At 36.9% G+C, this 21,489-nt stretch overlaps 3 protein-coding genes across 3 annotated transcripts; 1 reads left to right on the forward strand and 2 right to left on the reverse strand.

The window, feature by feature from the left end:
• Nucleotides 1-10,332: 10,332 nt before the first annotated feature.
• LOC145168769 (deoxypodophyllotoxin synthase-like) lies at nucleotides 10,333-11,674 on the reverse strand. Its single transcript, XM_079087472.1, has 3 exons — nucleotides 11,210-11,674; nucleotides 10,822-11,143; nucleotides 10,333-10,744 (listed from the first exon to the last, which is right to left on the reverse strand). Exons 1-3 carry the CDS (start codon nucleotides 11,581-11,583, stop codon nucleotides 10,499-10,501), a joined length of 942 nt encoding a protein of 313 aa, XP_078943598.1. The 5' UTR covers nucleotides 11,584-11,674; the 3' UTR covers nucleotides 10,333-10,498.
• Nucleotides 11,675-14,544: 2,870 nt separating this feature from the next.
• LOC145105747 (uncharacterized) lies at nucleotides 14,545-15,837 on the forward strand. The gene is made up of 3 exons (XM_079042825.1): nucleotides 14,545-14,710; nucleotides 14,767-15,357; nucleotides 15,431-15,837. The coding sequence occupies exons 1-3, from the start codon at nucleotides 14,545-14,547 to the stop codon at nucleotides 15,835-15,837; spliced, it is 1,164 nt and encodes a 387-aa protein (XP_078898951.1).
• A 980-nt stretch (nucleotides 15,838-16,817) lies between these two features.
• Nucleotides 16,818-19,743, reverse strand: ECB2 (Tetratricopeptide repeat (TPR)-like superfamily protein). The gene has a single exon (XM_079045118.1). The coding sequence runs from the start codon at nucleotides 19,545-19,547 to the stop codon at nucleotides 16,917-16,919; it is 2,631 nt and encodes an 876-aa protein (XP_078901244.1). The 5' UTR covers nucleotides 19,548-19,743; the 3' UTR covers nucleotides 16,818-16,916.
• Nucleotides 19,744-21,489: the final 1,746 nt, after the last annotated feature.

Here is a 21,489-nt window from a genome sequence, read left to right on the forward strand (position 1 = left end):
TTTGTGTATGTGCTTTAGCACGATTCTGATCATTTTCTTGTATGTTTCAGTCTGGTGATTACCCAAGGTTCAGGCTCCAGCGGTCCTACGAGGTCGAGTGCCAGTGATGATGGGATCCATAGGATCGTCGCTGACGAGGTGGCTGGGGCGATCAGAGAGGCCATACCAGGGATGTTGAGTCTATTAATACCATGCTGATTGAGACTTTTAACGAGCGCTATGATGCCATCACTAAGGTTGTTGTTATCGTAGCCACCACAACCGTTGCTACTGCAAAACCATAGTGGGGTGATTCGTTGTGGTACCAAGAGTTCACAAACATGAAGCCACCAGAGTTTGACACGACCAATGATCTGATTGCTATAATAAGATGGATTTCTAATGTTGAGGGTTGCTTATATACTAGCTCCTTTCTAGAGAATTTGAAGTTTCACTTTGCATTGAACCTACCTTGCTTGAGAGTGAAGGATAGGTGGAAGTTTGTGATGATTGACTATTCTCCAGCGGAGCATTCTGTAGTGACTTGAGAGAGATTTACCGAGATGTTCATCAATAAGTTTGTGCCATTGGTTGAGAGAGAGCGGTTGGCCTAGGAGTTACTGTCTCTCAAGCAGAAGACAGATACAGTGACTAAGATCACCAGGATGTTCCATGAGAGGTCCCTATTTAGCCCTGAACATGTGTCATCGGAGTAGGAATGTGTGAGCCGATATCTGAGTATCCCGAGGAAGGATATCCGTGAGTTTGTGGCGAACTCTTTGTATTGGACATTGCTGAGCTGCAAACCAATACTAGGAGGAGGGAGATCATGCTAGAGACCCATGAGAGAGAGGAAAGAGAGGCTCGGGGGAGAGAGACGAGGCCAGCATAGTCATAACTGACGACTAAGTGTTGCAAGGCCGCCAATTCGAGAGTTGGAGGCCAGAAGGGTCGTACTTAAAGCAAATGCGGTGAAGGATTACCCCTAGGGATTTCGGGTTTGCTTCAATTTCAACAAGACAGGTCATATGAGGTCCGAGTGTCCTCAACTTACATCGACGACGGTTCAGGATCCTAATCCTACTACTTTGTGTATTAATGATGGCCGGAAGGGGAAGGCCGAGGCTCCGAGGGCTCGGGGAAGAGCATTCCAGCTGATAGCAGAGGAGGCCCAATCGGCACTGTCCGTTGTGGCTGGTATGTCTTTCTTTATTATTTCTGTTGATTTGTTTTATGTTTGCTTATGATATTACTCCTACTAGGTACGCTCCTTGTGAATTGTGAACCTGGTCTAGTGATGTTTGACTTGGGTGTGAGTCGATCTTTTGTGTCATCATCCTTTTACCGTGATTTTAGCATTGCACGTGAGGCCCTGAGTAGGCTATTGAGGATTTCTATAGTTGATGAGCATGCGGTCTTCGCTACTGAAATCAATTTGGGGCTGTGTACTGGAGATTTTTGGTATTGGGTATCCGATAGACCTTATCCCTATTACGATGGGAGGTGTATTTGTTATCATGGGTATGGATTGGTTGAGCCGGTTTGGGGCTCTGATTGACTGTGAGCGGAAATTGGTGACAGTTTGAGATCCTAGTGGGGAGGGTGCTTACCATTTAAGACGAGGGTACTAGGACAGGATCGACATTTTGTTCTTCCACCAAGGTGAGGCAGTGTTTACAACATGGGTGAATGGGTTATCTGACATATGTGGTGGATACTCGGGTTGACGAGAAGAGATCGATTTCCATATCTAATGTTCATATTTTGCATGATTTCCCTGATGTTTTTCCGAAGGAGTTGCCAGGTGTGCCTCCCAAGAGGCAGGTAGAGTTTCAGATCGACCTGATCCCTGGTGCGGCGTCGATTGCCAAGGCACTGTATCGCCTTGCGCCACCCGAGATGCAAGAGTTATCCTCTTAGCTTCAGGAGCTATTATGAAAGGAGTTTATTTGGCCGAGTAGTTCGTCGTGAGGAGCACCGATCCTTTTTGTCAAGAAAAAGGATGGTTCGCACCGGATGTATATTCACTATCGGGAGTTGAACAAGTTGACGGTGAAGAACCGTTATCCGTTGTCGATGATTGATGATCTTTTCGATAAGTTTTAGGGGGCATCTTGGTTTTCCAAGATTGATCTGAGGTTCAGTTACCATCAGATGAGGGTGCGAGAGGAGGATATCCAGAAGACGTCCTTCCAAACTCGTTATGGGCATTACGAGTTCATGGTGATGCCTTTGGGCTCACCAATGCACCGACAACATTCATGGATCTCATGAATTAGGTGTATAGGCCTATGTTGGACCGGTCAGTGATTGTCTTCATCGATGATATCTTAGTCTATTCATAGACCAGAGAGCAGCATGAGGAGCATTTGCGCAAAATTCTTGGGGTTTTAGGGATAGGGAGGTTATATGCCAAGTTCTCTAAGTGTGAGTTTTAGTTGCGAGGGGTTCATTTTCTGGTAAACCTTGTCAATAAGAACGATATTTTGGTTGACTCAGCCATGATAGAGGCGGTTATGCGGTGGGAGGTTTGGAGGTCTCCATCTGAGGTTCGAAGTTTCCTCGGTTTGGCAGGATATTATTGGAGATTCATTCGAGACTTATCCACGATTGTAGTTCCTCTCACTAAGTTGATGAGGAAGGATGGTGTGTTTAGATGGGGGCATCATTTGAGCGGGTGGTTGGTTACGTTTCAGCCTTTGATATCGACAATAGGGGTTTATCGACTCTTGATGGACGGGTTTGGGTACCGTATGCTAGTGGGGGTCGATGGGTGTTGATGTATGAGGCCCACAAGTCAAGATTCTCCATTCATCCGAGGGTTACAAATATGTATCTTGACCTGAAACATAGCTATCGATGGTCGTATATGAAGAGGGATGTGGCATGGTTCGTGGAGCGGTGCTTGACCTGCCGGAAGGTCAAGGCCGAACATCAGCGCCCTCACGGCAAGTTACAACCCTTGGAGGTTCCACTATGGAATTAGGAGAAGATAACGATGGATTTCATTACCAAATCGCAGAAGAGTGCGAATGGTTTTAATGCGATCTAGGTGATAGTGGATCGTTTGATGAAGAGTGCTCACTTCTTAGCCATAAGTGAGAGCTCTTCTGCCGAGAAATTGGCCAAGATCTATGTCCGAGAGGTTGTGGCACGTCATAGGGTGCATACTTCTATTGTATCAGACTGATATGTTCGTTTTACTTCCAGATTTTGGAAGAGGTTTCACGAGGAGTTGGGCACCCGATTACATTTCAATACCGCCTGACAGGTGGGTAGAGCGAGCATACTATACAGACACTTGAGGATATATTGCGAGCCTGCATCATTGATTTTGGTGGGAGCTGGGACTCCTACCTTTCTTTGGATGATTTTTCTTACAACAACAGCCATCATGCCAGTATTGGCATTCCTCCCTTCGAGCTCATGTATGGGAGGAAGTGTCAGGCTCTTATCTGTTGGGGAGAGGTCGGACAAAGAGTCATGCAGAGCACTGAGATAGTGCTCAAGAAGACAGAGGTTATTCGGCGGGTCAGACAAAGGTTGCTGACGGCCCAAAGCTGCCAAAAGAGTTACGTGGATCGGCGACGCTCTGATTTAGAGTTTCGGGTTGGGGATTTGGTGCTTTTGAAGGTATCACCTTGGAAAGGTTTTATCCGATTCAGGAAGCGAGCAAGCTGGGCCCCAGGTTTATTGGCCCTTTCAGAGTGATAGCCTGAGTGGGCAAGGTGGCATACCGGTTAGCATTGCCTGAGGATTTGAGCTAAATTCATGACACCTTCCATGGTTCCCAGTTGGTGAAGTGTGTGGCCGATAAGACAGTTGTGGTCCCTTTGGAGGATATTTAGGTCGATGGTCGCCTGAATTACATACAGAGACCGATGAAGATTCTAGATAGGAAAGTGAAGACCTTCAGGAACAAGGTATTAAACTTCGTCAAAGTTCAGTGGCAACATCGAAAGGCTCAGAGTGGACTTGGGAGCACGAGGCTGAGATGCGTGAGCATTATCCTGATATCTTCGCAGAGGGTGACTTCGAGGACGAAGTCTGATTCTAGTGGGGGAGAATCGTAACAACCGATGTCAGGTATTTTCATTTCAACCCTTAATATTTTAAATTTGCTGCAAATAAGGTCCTTACGTTGGGCGTACAAGGCTGTACGCAATGCCTATGTCAACAACTTGTGGTATGTCAAAGTTGGAGTATGTTGGGAGTACACGTGAGTATGTCGGGCGTACTGGTGCATCTCTTTAACCGAAAATTTTGAGGGTTGTATCCCTAAACATTTTAATCCCCCTTGGACCTTCTTATGAGCAACCTCCATTCTTTTAAACCCTAAAATCGAAACTCTAGCCCTTGTGAGTGAGATTTGAAGCTTGTGAGTGATTTTTTATTGTTCTTGGTAGTAAAGTAATATCATTTAAGAAGTGGTGGTGCATTTAATTTTTTGGATCTAGAATCTACATCTTTTTGTTCATCTATTGAATGTATAAAGTTCATACCTTGGAGCTTGTTTTGCTAGATCTTGTTAAGCTTATATTTATGTTATTTTTGTCCCAAAACCTTGATCTTTGTGAGTATGGAATACTCCAAAGCATATAGCTGTCCTTTTAGACGTTTTAGGGTGTATAGTGTCATAAAAATGCATGCTTGATCCTTTCCTTTCATCCATGCATGATTTATGAAGTTTTTTTGGTGATGTTAAAAGTTAGGGTTTTGGGATTAAGCTCTCTTTAGCCATGCAAAGGAATAAAGATTAGGACATCTTTTAGGGTCAGATCTGAGGTTGGGGTAAAGTGTCTTAGTTATTAAGACCGTAAAACTTGGATTTTGAGTTGAGATCGCGTACGTCGAGCGTAATTCTAGCTACGCCCAACATAGCCAGTTACGTGTGACAACCGTCAATTTTTGGCCAAGTCAAAGTCAACTAAAGTCAACAAGTCAAACCGGTCAACTCATCTAACCCTTGTACATTAGGGTTTCCATTATGTTTCTTATTGTACAACTCGCAATCTTAATACAAAGTATCAGTTAGAGTTTTCACGTGTTCGGAAATTCTAAACCCTAATCAGGGTAAGAGACGAAACTACTCGATAAAACATTATTCCTTAACCCTCGGGGGCATATAACAATCATAACGAGACTTAACGAGATGTACAAACCTTGCGTTATAAAGCCAAACACTCAAAAAGGTCACAAAAGAAGTCTCTCCCAATCTCTTTCACTCTAACTCTCCCAAAACTCTCTAAGTAGGGGAAATCTCTCCAAGTGTGTGAAATCTCTCCTAAAACTCTCTAAGTAGGGGAATTCTCTCCAAGTGTGCGAAATCTCTCCCAAACCTCTCTGTATGAGAAATCTCTCCAAGTGTGTGAAATCTCTCCCAAATCCCTCTCAAAAGTTCCTTTAACTTTTTATAATCATTTCGGGCATCCCGACACTTAACTTGGTGAAAAACGGCGCAAAACGGGAAGAATTCTTGAAAAATAGCCTTAAAGAACCGAAACATTCCTTTAAGGGCTGAAGCCTCTCGGACCAAAACTAAGAAGAACCGAAGCTTGCTATAAGGACCGAACCTTCCGAACCGAAACCCTTAGGACCGAACCGAAGCCTGATGACCCGAACAAGAAGTTCGCTTTCGCTCCTGACCTTCGCCTTCGTCTCATTTCGTCCATTTCGCCTTCGGGCCCAGCAACAGTAGGGACCGAACCTCCGGCCCAATCCGAGAAGCCTCGCTGTAATGCACTTTTCACCCGGTTTTCGACTACGACTTCATTTTAGGCCCGTTTTACATAATTTTAACGCGGGATTTTCACCCAAAATCATATTTTAACATATAGAACACCATACTTCATAATTAATCACGTTTTTGGAGTATAATCCTTATCCAAGAAGAGTGGGTGGGATATTATTGGTGGAGTGTTGACTTTACTTTAGTGTATGACACAAGCAACCACCCATGCCCACTCAATGACCAGCCCTTGTCCTTCCACCATACCTGGTCATTTCATTGTCATTTTCCCCCTCTTTCCAGCCAAGTACTTTGACTCACGGATAGAAAAACCCTTATCTCTCCTCCCATTCACTCACACTTCACCAAGAAGCAAAAACTCATTCTCTCTCACTTCTCTCTCTAAATTTCGAGATTTCAAGGCTGATTTTCAAGTTCTTCATCTACCTTGGTAAGTAAATCTCTTCCCACACTTGATTTCCTTACACTTATTCACTCAAATCATGAGTTCCTTACACAAATATCATCATATTTGTTGTTAGATCTTCGAATCCTCAAGCATCATCTAAGTGTTCTTGAGTTGAACACTTCTTTTCTCCATCATCCATCTACTGAAATCACTCAAGGTGAGTTCATACCCCTACATTTTCATGTTTTCATCAAGTTTTAGGGGGGGGGGGGGAATACAAGTTAAAACACCAAAAACTTAACTAAACTCAAACAACAGCTTTCATCAGAAAAGTTGAGTCTTATTCACGGACTGTTTTGACTTTCTTAAACTTAATATCTTTCAAAACTGTGTAATATGCAAATAGTTCAGGTTCATATCTTTAAAATGACTACTTGCACATCTCCATACGATTTTTCTACGATTTATGGTGATTTTTACAAAACTGCCTACCATTTCATAAACGAATTCGGACCAGTCTGTGAATATGAACATTTTAACACAAGTTAAAGACTTCTAAAAATCATAATAAAAATTATGAATAAACTAGACACATTTTATGAACTCTCAGAATTTACGGATTTAGTTTTCAACTTCATATGATTTTTCTAAAACAGTGCAGAAAGGTTAAAAACTAGTTAACAGCTTATAACTTCCATAACACTTTGTATTATGTTGAGCAAAGTGTATAACAATAAGTTCTAAATATTGAATGAATTTTCTTGTTAGTTTATCATTGTAAACTGAAATTTAGTCATTCATGATAAGGATTCTTCATTCATTTCGAACACATATAATAAGCTATAATAAGCATATTTTATGGATTTTTACCTACATGAGAAAGGTTTTACTCTCAAAACAAATGGGTTTTTCGTATACTACATAATAGTAATAGTTTATGGACTCATAGCACTAATGTATTTTCATAAAAGGGGTTCTTTTACATTACAAACGTTTTGGATAAACTATAATAGGTATAGTTTATGTATCATTTACATTTCAAACTCATTTACCAAAGGTTTTCAGTTCAGTTCACGTAAATCTGTTAATGAATAAATTTGTGAGATATTCGCTTCGTGTTACCTTCATAGTAACAAAGTCAAAAGTCCTGTAAATTGTAACCAGAGTCTCTTGTAGGGAGAGCGTGATAGTTGTGTATAGATCTATATTGGGTCTGACAAGCCCGCACCTGAGCTGCATGCAACAGCTAGACCGGCAGGTCTGAGGTGACAAGTGTCATTTAACTTGCGACGCCTGAAGAACGTCGTATTACGAGGCCGTCTGAGTCTTAGCATGGTTATAATAGCTCACATGTGGTATTAACAAATCATAAGATTTACTGGTTTTACTTTTAAATTAGCGAGTTATGTCAATTTAACTCACATGAATTACTTTAAGTATGGAAAAATACTTGTATATTTCGGTCTGGACATCTAAGGCTACATAACTTTTATAAGGAAAATATTGGATTTTCTTTGGAAACATATTTCTGTTAAACTTCATTTCATCTAGAATTGTTAGACTTCAGCTATAATCGCTAAGTGTATATGCTAGGGTTATATAAGAATCTAGTCACAATCGACTTAGAATTGGTGGGCCCGCCTTATCTCCTATTCCTTGTTTGGTTGTGGACCTAAGGCAGACCCATTATATCCAACGGTTTATTTAACTTAAATTTTATATAACTTATATATGTTGGGAGATTATAGAAGGAATATATGGGTCCTTCTAGGGTACATTATCGCATAACATAGAAGCATTCATTTCACACTTAATAAAGAAAATATTGGATTTTCTGGAAACATACTCTGTCGCTTTTACAAGGAAAACGGTTTCTTTCTCAAACAAAACTCTTATGAACTCACCAACTTAATTGTTGACACTTTTTCAAAACAACTTGTATTCTCAGGAAATCAGTGAAACAGGAAAACCAACAGCATTTTGAGGATGGGACGATAAATCGTCTGACAGTTCATTTTGTCATCATAACGTAATTGATTTTGAAACATGTAAACTTATTCTATGGTGTAACCTTTTCAATTATATTTATGATGGTTGTATTTACTTTGAGCACTATTATACTCGTTGTTGTGATACTTTACATGAAGTCCTCCACCCCCGGACGTTTCCGCCATCCTTGGTTTGGGGGTGTGACATTGCGAGCCCGACTCCTTTCATCCATGTGATCTACACCCAGCGTAGAGCTACGTACATTGTGCGTAAGGCCAAGTGTTGAATTTCTTTGACGTTTGTCTAGTTGTGCCTTTAAGGGAACTTGTAAGGGTTTTTGGTATTAGAAGGGGAAAATGGTATTTTGCCCTAAATGTGGATTAGACTTGGCTTGGGACTAGTGGAGTATAAAAAATTACCTTAATTATTAATTAGGGTTAATTGGTGTAATTATTAGGCGGATTCTAGTTCTGACAGTTCGGTGTGAGTTCTATTAGTCATCTGTGCAAGGTGAGTCTCTTCCTATTGTTACATGTGTGGTAGAATATATTTATATACGTGATGACCAGTTGGGTCTATGTGTTATTACCGTGATATGTGTTAATGTGTGTCCTGAGACTTCGAGTAGTCTCTAAGGTTGCTGATAACATATAGGGTGTGCTGTTTTCCCACTGAGACTTCAGGTAGTATCCAGGGTTGCTGATAACCCATAGTTGTTTATTTTGTGTTGTGTTGTATGTTGTATTTTGGGGAACTCACTAAGATTCATGCTTACAGTTGTTGATTAAATGTGTTTCAGGTACCTTCTGAGGATCGAGGGAAGGCGAAGGCTTGATTGTATACATTCGCCTGCAGTTTATGATTCTGGATATTTTGGGACACTCTGATATTTCAATGATGATTTGTATTTGACATTTGTGATTTTCTTGAGATGGTTTTTATGAATAATGTTTTTTTATGTATTTAAAAAATGAAAATTTTGGTTTGGAAATTTGGATGTTACAGTGTTATTATGGATATCATCAACATGTGATTTATGCACTAAAAACCTATGGGATGTACTATTCATGGCATGGCCAAGGTAGATGCAATATGTGGTTTTTGGTCCAAGTTTGGTCCTCTTAGGAAGAGGTACTTGTACCTTAGCAAGGCACCCCCACACTCGCATCCTTTTGTAAGAGGGTAATCTCCCTTTCCACATATGAAAGGGTGATTTATAACTCTTTTTATGAAGAATTCTATTAAGTATTACATTTATTCCAAGGCATGCTTCTTCCCACAAAATATGTGGTGCTCCGGAAGTAATTAACATTGAATTAATCATGTTTTTCAATGTTCTATTCTTCCTTTCAGTCGCTCCATTCTATTGCGGAGTATATGAAAGCAGTTGTTTGATGTAAAATACCATGTAAAGAACAAAATTCAATGAAGTCTTTGGACTCATATTCTCCTCATCGGCCCGACCTTAAAATTTTGATATTTGTCAAGTTGATTTTCAACTTCATCCTTATAATTCTTAAACGAATTCAAGGCTTCATCTTTGGTATTTAACAAATAAATATAGCAATACTTGTTGCAATTATCTATAAAAGATATGTAATAATTCTTTCCTCCTCTTCTAGGTGTTTCTCTAAAATCACATAAATCAGGGTGGATTGAACCAAGAATTTCATTAGATTTTTCTAATGATTTATGAGGCTGTTGTGAGAATTTTGTTTCTACACAAACCTCATATTTCTGATTTTTATGTAATGAACTTTTTAGTAACATGTCAACTTTTTCCATTCTTTGAATAGAATGAAAGTTGACATGTCCCAATCGAGAATGTCATAAAAATGAAAGATCATGCATATACATAAAAGACGGGCTAGTAGTGTCCATTATTACATTAACATTAACATTGGTTATATTATCATGGTTTGGTGTTTCAACACCTTAGTACAAAGGTAAAACACTAACTTTAAAAAGACCCTCGCTAAGGTATCCTTTTCCAACATGTAGGGTATTGTTGAAACTTTGTTTAATGAAATTAGCCTTGCGGGACTTGTCCAATATTGGAAGCAAGAAAGAAAAAGCTCTTCCTTATAAGCATAAGCATTACTAGTATAAGCATAAGCATTACTAGTTTATCAATATGGATAAAACATTGGGCTAAGGTGGATAAGCTTGGAATGTGGTGTTAGGCTATCTTAATTGGACATAAATTTAGGCTTAATTAAAAAGATACTTAATTAATCAGGAAGACCCCAAAAGCCCCAAGGCCAAAGGCCAATCCATGCAACTTGTATACATATTTATTATTTGTACTTTACATGGTAACAAGAAACAACTTGAAACATATAATATGATCAAACATACATCTGGTGCTACCTTGATTTTGAACAATATACAACTCAAATTCCACAGTAGGATTTGATGGGGCACTTAGATCTTTTCCCTTCATCTGTGTAATAGTAATGAATGTATTTGTAGTTGTCGAATGCCTCAAATTGTAGAGGATTGTCTTCATCAACGAGTTCTTGAGGAATCTCTATATTCAGATCCCTGATAAACGTAAATAACCCTAATGAAAATCGCTCTTCGTTTCCTTGCATCATCACCCTATGACACGGTGCTTCAATTCTTCCATTTGTCCATGCCTATGAAAATGCAAACACCATAAATTTCACAGATTTTCACAATACTAGTATTACTAGCTAGTTAGTATGCTACCTACCATGCAAGCGTCGCCTGCCATGACTATGAATGATGAGGGTGAAGGATCAACTTCAATCCACTGTCCATCTTTTGTCTTTATCTCCAAACCCTTTACTTGTTTTTGATGAAGAATGGACATGAAACTCTTATCAGTGTGAGGAACAAGACCTAGATTTTGCCCATTGCCTTGAGGGCATAGGTACTTTATGAATCGAAGAAGATAAGTTGTCGACCCAAAGAGAGACTTATAGTGTTGTTCTATTCCGTAACTTTTTGCTACCATCCCCATAACTATCTGATCTAATTCCGCTACAGCCTTTGAGAACATCAATGCACTTTTACTAAAAAACATGTGAAAAATGAATTATTAGTAGATGTTGGATATAATGTAAAGTAAGAAAGCATACCTAAAACTTTCATTCCCATAAGGCCACATGAGTTTTGTGAATCTTTCAGCTCCTTTCGTAGTTGTTGCGTCCTCAATGCCTAAGCCTTCGTAAAGAGGAACTATGGGTTCTTGCCCAACGTAACCATGAGATGGTGTATCTGAAGTGTTTAGGACTTTTGTTTCAATAGGAAGATCAAAAAGGTCTCGTGATGCAAGGAAAATCGCGTCATGAAGTTCCTGAGAAACTCCATCGTACATGGCTATGAAACAACCGTATTCCTCAAGCCCACCCATAACTTCATCACACTTTTTGATCCAAGAACTTGAAGCAGGGTTTATGTTTTTACGAGTGAGGTCGATCACAAGAAGTTTGGATTGTGTCAAGGACCCCATTATATTGTAGATGTTTGATTTTGTTCTCTACGGGTTTAAAACTCTTTAACACCATTATGATATATAACTAGTATTGCATACAGAAAATAGTTTAAAATATTGTGTCATGAAATTTTAAACTATTGAAGTACATATATGGTAGAACATCAATATCGTTAGTGGTCCAATTTCGGAAAACGAAATAGAAGTTTGGTACCACATGAGTCACTTAATAGCTACATGATTGTACCTTTAATTGCTTGATGTTGACTAATCTTCTTGCTCTTTAGTTCAAGATAATAAGCGTTGAAGTAGAGATATGACTTAATTAATTGTTTGATTGATGCATGGTCGTTAATCAATATCATTTCTTAAATAAAAAGGTACAAAGGCGACGCTGATTTTCTCATAAAAACATTGTCATATTTGTCATGGTTACGATAAGTTGTCTACTTCGGTCCCCTTTATGATGTTAGATATATGGTATTGTTTTTTGTGCGCGTCTTATTCATGGTGTATGATTATATAATTGTGCCACCCCTATGTTAATAAAATCAGGATGGTTCTAATTGCAATAATACATGTCAGAACTCAGAATCTCGATCTTGTTTTGGCTACATTAATTTTTTGGGTTGGCTAAATGGACACCCTATTTTACCATTTAGACACCCTATATAATTTTTAAGGTATTTTTATTGGTTAAAATTACATTGTTTTTTGAAAAAGCTGATTAAAATAGTTATCTATTGGTTGACTTTTGATAAAGTTGTCTATAAGGGTGTCTTAATAGCAGCATCCTAATTTTTTTAATAGACCTACAATATCTGAACCAACAGTTTGCGTATAAAAATAGAGTTCACTCGTGTCTAATGAGTATGAGTTCACGATAATGAACAATTCTTGCACCTATTACAAACATAGCGCAAATCACGGGTTGCATGAGCTATCATCACTTTTAATTTATTATATAATAGGCATCGATAAAGTAAATATTATAATCTACTTTAGCATTTTCATTTTACTTATAGAAATAAGAATACAATATAATGATAGGTTATATTATATCTTTTCATTCTGATTTTATTCAGTAAAATATTAATCAAGTGGACACACCCTCATTAGTTAGAGCACCATACTTCAGTGGTAAACATGATGCATAAACCTGATCATAAGTTAAAATTTTTACATGTTTAATACAAAAGATATTTGGCATCAATTGATATATTTAAAATATGTTAAAATAATGCTAATTTAACTGACAATTTATCGTGTAATTTTTTTTAATGAGAATTTATAATGACTTATAATTAATTCTTTTTGAACATTGAGATACGATGTTTAAAAACATGACCTTAATTTCTTATAATTACACTAAAAAAAAAGTTGGAAATTGAACATTTGTTTTTCGTCGTTATGGAATAATTCTCCACGAAACCAACAACTTGTTCAATGTCTATGTATTTGTATTTGGTATCTTTTATAATATATCTAACGAGATGATTAACTCTTATAATTGACGGTACCTTTATTCTTTGTTTTTTAATTTTTAATTCATAAAGATTGTTAGTTGTTTAATTGCAATAGTTACTCTCCGAGTATGAAAGGGGGTTATTTTTAATATTTTAATTTTTTGGTGGGAATATAATTTTGCATTTTTGGACAAAAGTCCACTTTGAACTTTGTCCATGATTATAAACATCGTTGTAGAGTTTTTCTTACTTGAAAAAAAAATATATATTTACCAACTAATGATTGTTTAGAAAATATTTTCTTATTAACTGTAATTAAAAAAATGAAAATATTTTTAATTTACAGTAGGATTAAGATTTGTGGGTTAAATTGTAAAAAATCTTTCTATATTAATAAAAAAATAGTTATTAGTCACTTGTTAACTTCTTATAATTTATGTTTTCTTTTTAAATTTTCTATGACACTTGACATTTTCTAATATTTTTTATTTTTTAAGAAGTATTAATATTGATAATAAGTTATACAACTATTAATTATTTGATTAAAATTTTTAGGAGAAATTTAAATTCGTATTAAATAACTTTGGGTTATGATTGCCGATAATTAATTGTATTTTTATAATTTAAATCCTATAAAATCATGTTTAATTAATAATTTATTGAAAATAGTTTTAATCATTATGAGTTTTACTATAAAAATTTAATTATTTTTATAACGGTGGTTCCCACATGATATAACCTAATATATATATATATAAAAAGTTGGATGTGTGGGGCACGCTTGATCAAAATTGTAAACAAAAAATGGTAGCAGTTTAGAATTAATTTATTAGCAAGTATTTTTGTATATGAACAAATAATCATTAAAGTATAAATACATAGATTGATTTTTTTTTTAAAAATGACTTCCAAGAAAAGTAAATTATATCAGTAAAAACATAGTGAATAATCTACCTAACAGAACCTCAAATCCACTGTATCATAAAACTCTTTTAACATAATCTTTGAAGTTTTCAAGTCATAGAATTGCAATGTTTTGGCTTGTAAAGCGAGTCCCAAAGAATCTAATTAAAGTAAGGTTGTGTTTGTTTTTTAAAAAAAAAACTCTTCTAACCTCTTAGTGTTGCTTGGCACAGCACACGCGCAACACTTTTAAGTTCGCAGCAGTTTGTTTTTCCGCATACTTCGGATTCAAAAACCTCTTCCCGTCCTCTTCCCCACACAGGATTGGGCTTGGCTCTTGTAACCACTTCTAACATCATCTAAAAAAAACACCATACACAAAAAAAAGGCTACGCCCTAAACAAAAAAAAATGCCGCTCTAGCACCTTCTTCTTCGTCGTTCGTTCTCCTTCTTCGTTCTCAGCACCAAGATCGATCCTGTTGAAGACCGAAGCCAGCCACCGCTGCCCCTCCCTCGCCGGTCGCCGTTGCTGCTGCCAAGTGCACGTTCCCAGCACCCTTCGCATCAGGTTAGGTTTTTTTTTCTGATTTCTTATAGGGTACCGATTCTATGGTAATTGATATTCTATTCGGTGAAAATGGACGATTTGGTCTACCAATAGTGTTATCATCTTTCCACTTTGTTATGCAAGAATGGAATGAATCAACTTTTGTGATGAAAAAGCATATTCGTTTATTTCAAAGCTTTAGCTTCTGTGATGAAGTAATGAAAACATGTCTGTTTACATGTCTGTTTGTTATTTGATTGATTTAATTTCTTAATTCAATACAGTTTTCATTTTAGAGTTACTTCACCGTAATCCTCTACAATGTCTTGAAGTGCTACGCATGTCCCGTGAATCATTTGTCCGGCTATGTGCTCATTTTAGAGTAAACTACGCATTGAAGGATAGCAAACATGTGTCGGTTGAGGAGAAGATGACTATGTTTTTGATGATGATCGGTCATAACCAACGTTATGTGATTATCAAGCGGAGATTTCAACACTCAAAGCAAACAATTCATAAGTTTTTTCATGAAGTGTTGGACAAAATGTTGCTTTTCGCACATGACATTATAGTACCAACTTCTTTTAATCCGAATCCAAACATTTTGGGACATAATAGGAGGCTACGACGAGAGTTCAAAGGAACAGTTGGTGCACTTGATGGCACTTTGATACATGTTGTTGTCCCTGCAAACAAACAGGATTTATATAGAAGTACGGGAAAATGCGATTGTTACCAAAACGTATTGGCAATCTGTGACTTCAACATGATGTTTACGTTTGTTGTGGCCGGTTGGGAAGGGATAGCACACAATTCTAGAATTTTATCAGAAGCATTAGCAAATCCATATGCACCATTCTCACTTCCACCACCAGGTAAATTTATGATTATTTAAATAGTTTTATCTTAGTTTGAAAAATAAATGATTTTTTTTTATTTTTTTTACAGATAAATATTATCTTTGTGATGCCGCCTATGCAAACATTCGAGGTTTTATGGCACCGTACCGTAATGTGAGGTATTGGCTTGGAGATTTCCATCGAAGACGTGCATTAACGAATAAAGAAAGTTTTAACCATGCACACGCAAAACTTTGGAATGTCATTGAGCGTGCTTTTTGTGTCTTGAAAGCACGATTCCCTATATTGAAGAGGATGACACCATTCTCGTTGGTTACACAACGAAACATTACTCTAGCATGTTTTGCGCTTCATAATTTTATAAGAAGAGAGGGACTGCGTAATGAGTATTTTGCACGATATGATGAACCAAATGTCTCAGTTCAGAATAACAATGCAGTCGTTGATAATGATGAAGATGAGATTCCAACACATGGTACTGCGGCGGACCGTTAATATATGACCCGGTTACGGGATGAAATTGCCGAACAATTGATGCAAAATATGGAATGAGAATTATTAAAGTTTGGTTTTATGAATTTTATTTAAAAATGTTATTGTAAGACTAATTTGGTTGTTTGAATTTTATTTCAATGTTTTAAGACTACAATTATTAAATTTTTGGTATTAAAAAACTATTTTCGGTTTATTAAATTACTTTATTTTAAATTTTTTAATATCTGCAGCAGCTTGCAGACGTTAAAAAAACAAACATGCTTCTCATTACAGTCTGCAGCACTTTGGTCCACCTCTTCCGCTGTAGAGGTCTGCAGAGGTGGTCCGCAGACTTCAAACAGTTTCATTTCGGAAAAACAAAAAGCACCTAAAGCAATCCCACGAAAATAAGGAAAACCCCATTAAAAACCAAATCAAAATCTTCTATTTCAATTCTAGCATACATTAAAAATGAACATGATTTTTTTGTTGATGAAACAACAAAAATGAACCTGGTGGTCTTTTGGAGTGAAAATATTTTAGGAGTACAATGTTATTTTCTGAAATAAAATATAAAATAGGTAGTTTATTATTTTAGGCCACAATTCTATTTTCCTAAATAAACGAAAAAAACATGATGCTATTTACTAAAATCATTCTACTATATAACATCCTGTTTTTTCTGAAAATAATAATAATTTTTGTTGTTTCAGTCTTTCAGAGCCTATGAAATTCGATTTTACAGCTAAAAATTTTCGAATTTGATAGTCAAATTTGATTATTCAAGTAAATAAATTATTTTTCGTTGTTTCAAGCCATGTAAAAAAATATTATTTTAGGCCATGACAAATTTGATTTTACATCAAAAAAATGAACCTAATGGTCTAAATCTTTTATTAGCATCCACAACCACCGCCACTACCGCTACCGCTACTGTTGTCATCACCAACCATTGTCATTACCACCGCCATTAACTATTAATCTGTTCGATCTACCATAGATTTAAATAAATAAATAAATAAACATTTTAAATTACAAATATATACCAAGATCATATACATAAACAAAATGCACATTATAACATCACAAACTTGTTCCCTTCATTTCAAACCTTTTGGCTTAAACCCAACATCCCCACAAGAACACAACCCATCCTTAAAAACATGAAAACATTCAATATCCCTAACACCAATCTCTCTCCTCACAACTTTGGAAATAAACTTCACCAAATCATGACACTTTTCACACATATAAAGATTCTTTGTGACTCTAATAGGCATCCCAGGAGCTGTATTTATCAACCCAAATCCAATCGCCAATCTTTCACTATGCCCACATAAAACCTCATCTTTACAATCATCATCAACTCCATATTCTTTTTCTCCCATTTTCTCATAAAACCCATTCAAAACACCCTTAATTTCTTTTTCTTGAGGATAATTTTTATCACCACTTAAAAACGCATGAACACTTCCCTTCACTTCCACCCAACTACACCCTGGATCAACTGTCACCCCTTTTTCTCTCATAACCCTTTTCAATCTCCCTACTTCATCAAATCTACCAATATCAGAATAAAAATTACACAAAAGGGTATAATATCCAGCACTTTGGTCTTTCTCATTCATTTCATATATCCTTCTAGCTGCAATCTCCCCTAAATCAACCCAACTGTAAATCCTGCATGAATTTAACAAAGCTCCAAATATTGCAATATCTGGTTTTATATCCATCTTTTTGATGAATGAATAAGCTTCTTCAAGCTTCCCATTGCGTCCAAGTAAATCAACCACACAAGCATAATGCTTTAGGTTAGGGGCAAGATTGTAATTTTCTGTCATGATATTGAAATACTCCAAACCCTTTTCCACCATCCCTGATCTACCACAAGCACATAATAAAGAAATGAAAGTGACCCCATCTGGTTTTACTGATTCTTTTACCATTTTGTTAAATAATTCAATCGCTTCTTTCCCTTTTCCTCTTTGTGCATATCCATTTAATAAAATATTCCAAGAAGTAATGTCTTTATGCTGTGAATTGAATTGGATCAATGCAGTATCCATTTTTCCACACTTTGTGTACATGTCAAGGAGTGCATTTGGTAGATATTTTGATCCGCTACACGCTAGTCCAGCTCTTAAGGTGTACGCGTGTATCTCTTTTCCTGCCATTAAAGCTCCTATCTTACCACATGCAGATAGGATTGAAATTAATGTGACTGAATTGGGAGTTGAAGTGAGTTTCATTTTTCTAAAGAAAGTAAGAGCTTCAAGGCTTCTATTGTTGATCTTGAGACCAAGTATGATTGAAGTCCATGATATCACATTCTTGTTGGTAATGTGTTGAAAGACTTCTATACCCTTATCGATAAGTTTACATTTGGAATATAAATCGATTAAAGAATTGGCAACTATGGTATATGATATAAGTCCAGTCTTTTTTGCAAACTCGTGTAGCTCGATTCCTATATCCAAGAGTTGTAATGAAGCACAAGCGGAAATAACACTAGCAAGAGTGATCTCATCAGGGGCAACATGGTCTTTTCTCATGTTTTTGTACACTTCAAGAGCTTTTTCGGGTTGGGAGTTGTTCTCGTATCCTGAAATCATGGATGTCCATGAAACAACATCTTTTGATGTAATTCGTGTGAAAATCTTTTCTGCTTCTTCCCAAGATCCAAGACTTGAGTAAAGCTGTATTAATGAGTTATCAATGGAGACATCTTTTCTGTATTCATGTTTTGTGGCGTACCCTTGAAGGGTTTTTCCTAATCTTTCATCTCCAATGAATTCACAGGCTGAGATTACACTAGTCATAGTCATCAAATCTGGAGCTACAGAATGATTAAGCATGTCAAGAAATAGATTTAGGCCTTCAAGACACTTGTCGTTTTCAAAATATCCAGAAATCATTGCGTTCCATGATATGGTGTCCTTTACAGGCATTTTATCAAACACTAAGCGAGCACTATACACATCCCCGCATTTCACGTACATGGTGATTAGGGAATTATTCACATCAGTATCAGATTCAAATCCGAATCTCAATACGTGAAGATGAACCTCTCTTCCTCTGAGTAAATCAGGTATGGCCCCACAAGTTCTTAAAATACTAGGGAAAGTATAAACATCCGGTAGAATCCCAGCCCACAACATTCGATGATATAGATTTAAAGCCTCGTCGAAGTACCCAGCTTTAGCATACCCACCGATTAATACATTCCAAGAAAATACATTTCTCTCAGACATTTTACCGAACACATACCATGCTTCGACCAAATTACCCAACCTAACAAACATACTCAACAACGAGTTCCCAAGTTTGATACTTAATTGGGTTGTCGAATTCTTTATTAAAATGTACACTTGACGCCCTTGAGGCTCTGCTCGTTTCCGCTCGCAGAGGTCAATTACTGTGATGTAAGTTTCTTCTTCGACCGAAAGTCGGAGTTTTTTCATTGCAGTTAGCTGTATTAGAGCTTGTTCGAGGTTCCCACGGAGACAAAGATCGCATATGACGGAATTGGGGTCTCTAGTGTCGATGGAATCAGTGCTGACTACGGATATTTTATGCTTCTTTTGTAGGGAAAGTTTGCAGCTCCGTGATGAAACTAAGAAATTAATGGTTTGGGAGATTTGGTTATGGTGAAGAGAGTTTGAGAGGTCGGAGTGGCATGAAGAAACCGTTGGAGTTTTAGCAGAGACGGCCATTTGCATAGATAACTGCATAGCAGAATTTCAGAGTTTCGAGAAATAGAGATTCGTTTGTATGCGGCGTCGTTCCATTTTGCGTAGCTCTGTTCCTCGCTCCTACGTCTTCTAATTCTATAGACGGTCGTGTGCAGATTATCACCTCCAATACTTTGAGGGTGTTTGGGATTTCATTTGACGTTAAAAAGGATTTTTATTCAAAGGATTTATTGTCTTGTGTAGATGTGGAAATGAGTTTTCAAATAAGTGTTTGGAGTAGGTTTTATAATAAGTTAAAAAGAATTTTGTTTAATATAGGGATGCGCATCCGAACCATTCCGGTCGGAACCGGCCTGGGAACCGAATTTAGTGGAAAATAAGAATCGAACCGGACCGTCGGTTCTACCGGTTCCGGTTATTGTCGTGTTTTCAATGTTGGAACCGGTTCTCGAGAAATAGCAACATACGGTTCCGGTTTTGTCCGTTCTATCGGTTTTTGTCGGTTCCTACCGGTTCTCGGTTCCAAGAATCCACAATAATATCGTCCCGGTCCCGGCCCGATCGGTTCTTTCTGGTTCGGTTCCGGCCGGTTCCCCGGTCCAAATGTTCATCCCTAGTTTAATATTATTTTTTATCTACTTTATAAACCTAATTAGTATTAAGTTGTTTCAAGAAGTTAGAAATTATGACTTCTTGAAATCTCATTTTCAAATACTAAACAAGAAGTTGTTTTAAAAGGTTTTTTTATATCCAAACATTTTTTTAACTTATTACTTTTCAATAAATTAATAAGTTAAAAAGTCATTTTTAGATAAATAGCTAAATACCTCTTTGTTTAATTACAGAAAAACAAAATCGTCATTATTTATTTGTTTATTTTTCTTTTTTGAGCAACTTATCTTTTGATTAGAACCGGATTTCAGATATAGCTAAAATATTTATCCTCTTTATGTTTGTGGTGTGTTAAAAGTTACATTTTTTAAAGTGTTTTTTACACTTGGATCATCTATATTAGATCATTGGTTTTTGATTGGGATGTTGTTAATAGTTTGATGTAAAATCGGATTGAAATTATTTCCTTACAAATATTTATATATTTATCATCTAGTTTTTTATTTTTATTTTTACTTAAAGCAATCGGATTATTGAATTTCTAAGGCTCTCATTAACTTTTTATTTTCAAGAGAGATTGTCAACGGAGAAGTGGACAACGATTTTGATTTATTTGTCTTGGATAATTGCGTATCTGGTGGGATAAGTTTCATATTGCTTCATATGTTGGACATATGTTCGATATGTGTGTGTTTCATCGTCTTCATAGATTTTTTTTTTCTTAGAGCAAAAATGGGGTTGGGAACTTAGGGGAAATGACAACAATGTCCTACGAACTTTCTAAGGTTGACCCGTTGAGTCCCTAAATTATTTTCTTGGCTTTATGATGAAAGGAACTTAAGTTTGTCGGGTCGAATAAATCACTTGTTAAGGTTTGAAGGGGTAACTCGATCACTTTTTGGCCCCCTCATTTAATAAGAAAACAAAGAGAGCTAACCGTGCCCTTCGTTTATTACCACATCATTTATTAATGCCGCATTGGTTATGCAGTGTGTTCTTTACGCCTTTAAGAAGATGATTATCAACGAAGGTTGTTCATCGTTCCATCTCTTCCAGAAAACCCTTATTTCAACATTTCTCTCCTTCTAACTCAAAGATGGATGATGTATACATCGTTGTGGATGTGCACTTCCAAGGAATCTTCGCGAAATACCCCATACGGTACACCGATGGGGTTACTCAGAGGCTGGTCGACATCGACTTCACAGGCATGGACAAGGATAAGTGTTATGCGTTCATGGCAAGGTTAAGTGCAGAAATGCGTGAGAAGCTCTACTACTGCCAACTTGATATAGATTTCCCAAAAAGGTTTGACTTTAATTAGGAATGAGAAGGATTATGTCGAATTTATAGCAATTGCTTACGAATA

This window comes from Lactuca virosa, chromosome 4 (genome assembly GCF_052849685.1).
Source record: "Lactuca virosa cultivar CGN04683 chromosome 4, Lactuca_virosa_CGN04683_v6, whole genome shotgun sequence".
In the NCBI taxonomy this organism is placed as follows: domain Eukaryota; kingdom Viridiplantae; phylum Streptophyta; class Magnoliopsida; order Asterales; family Asteraceae; genus Lactuca; species Lactuca virosa.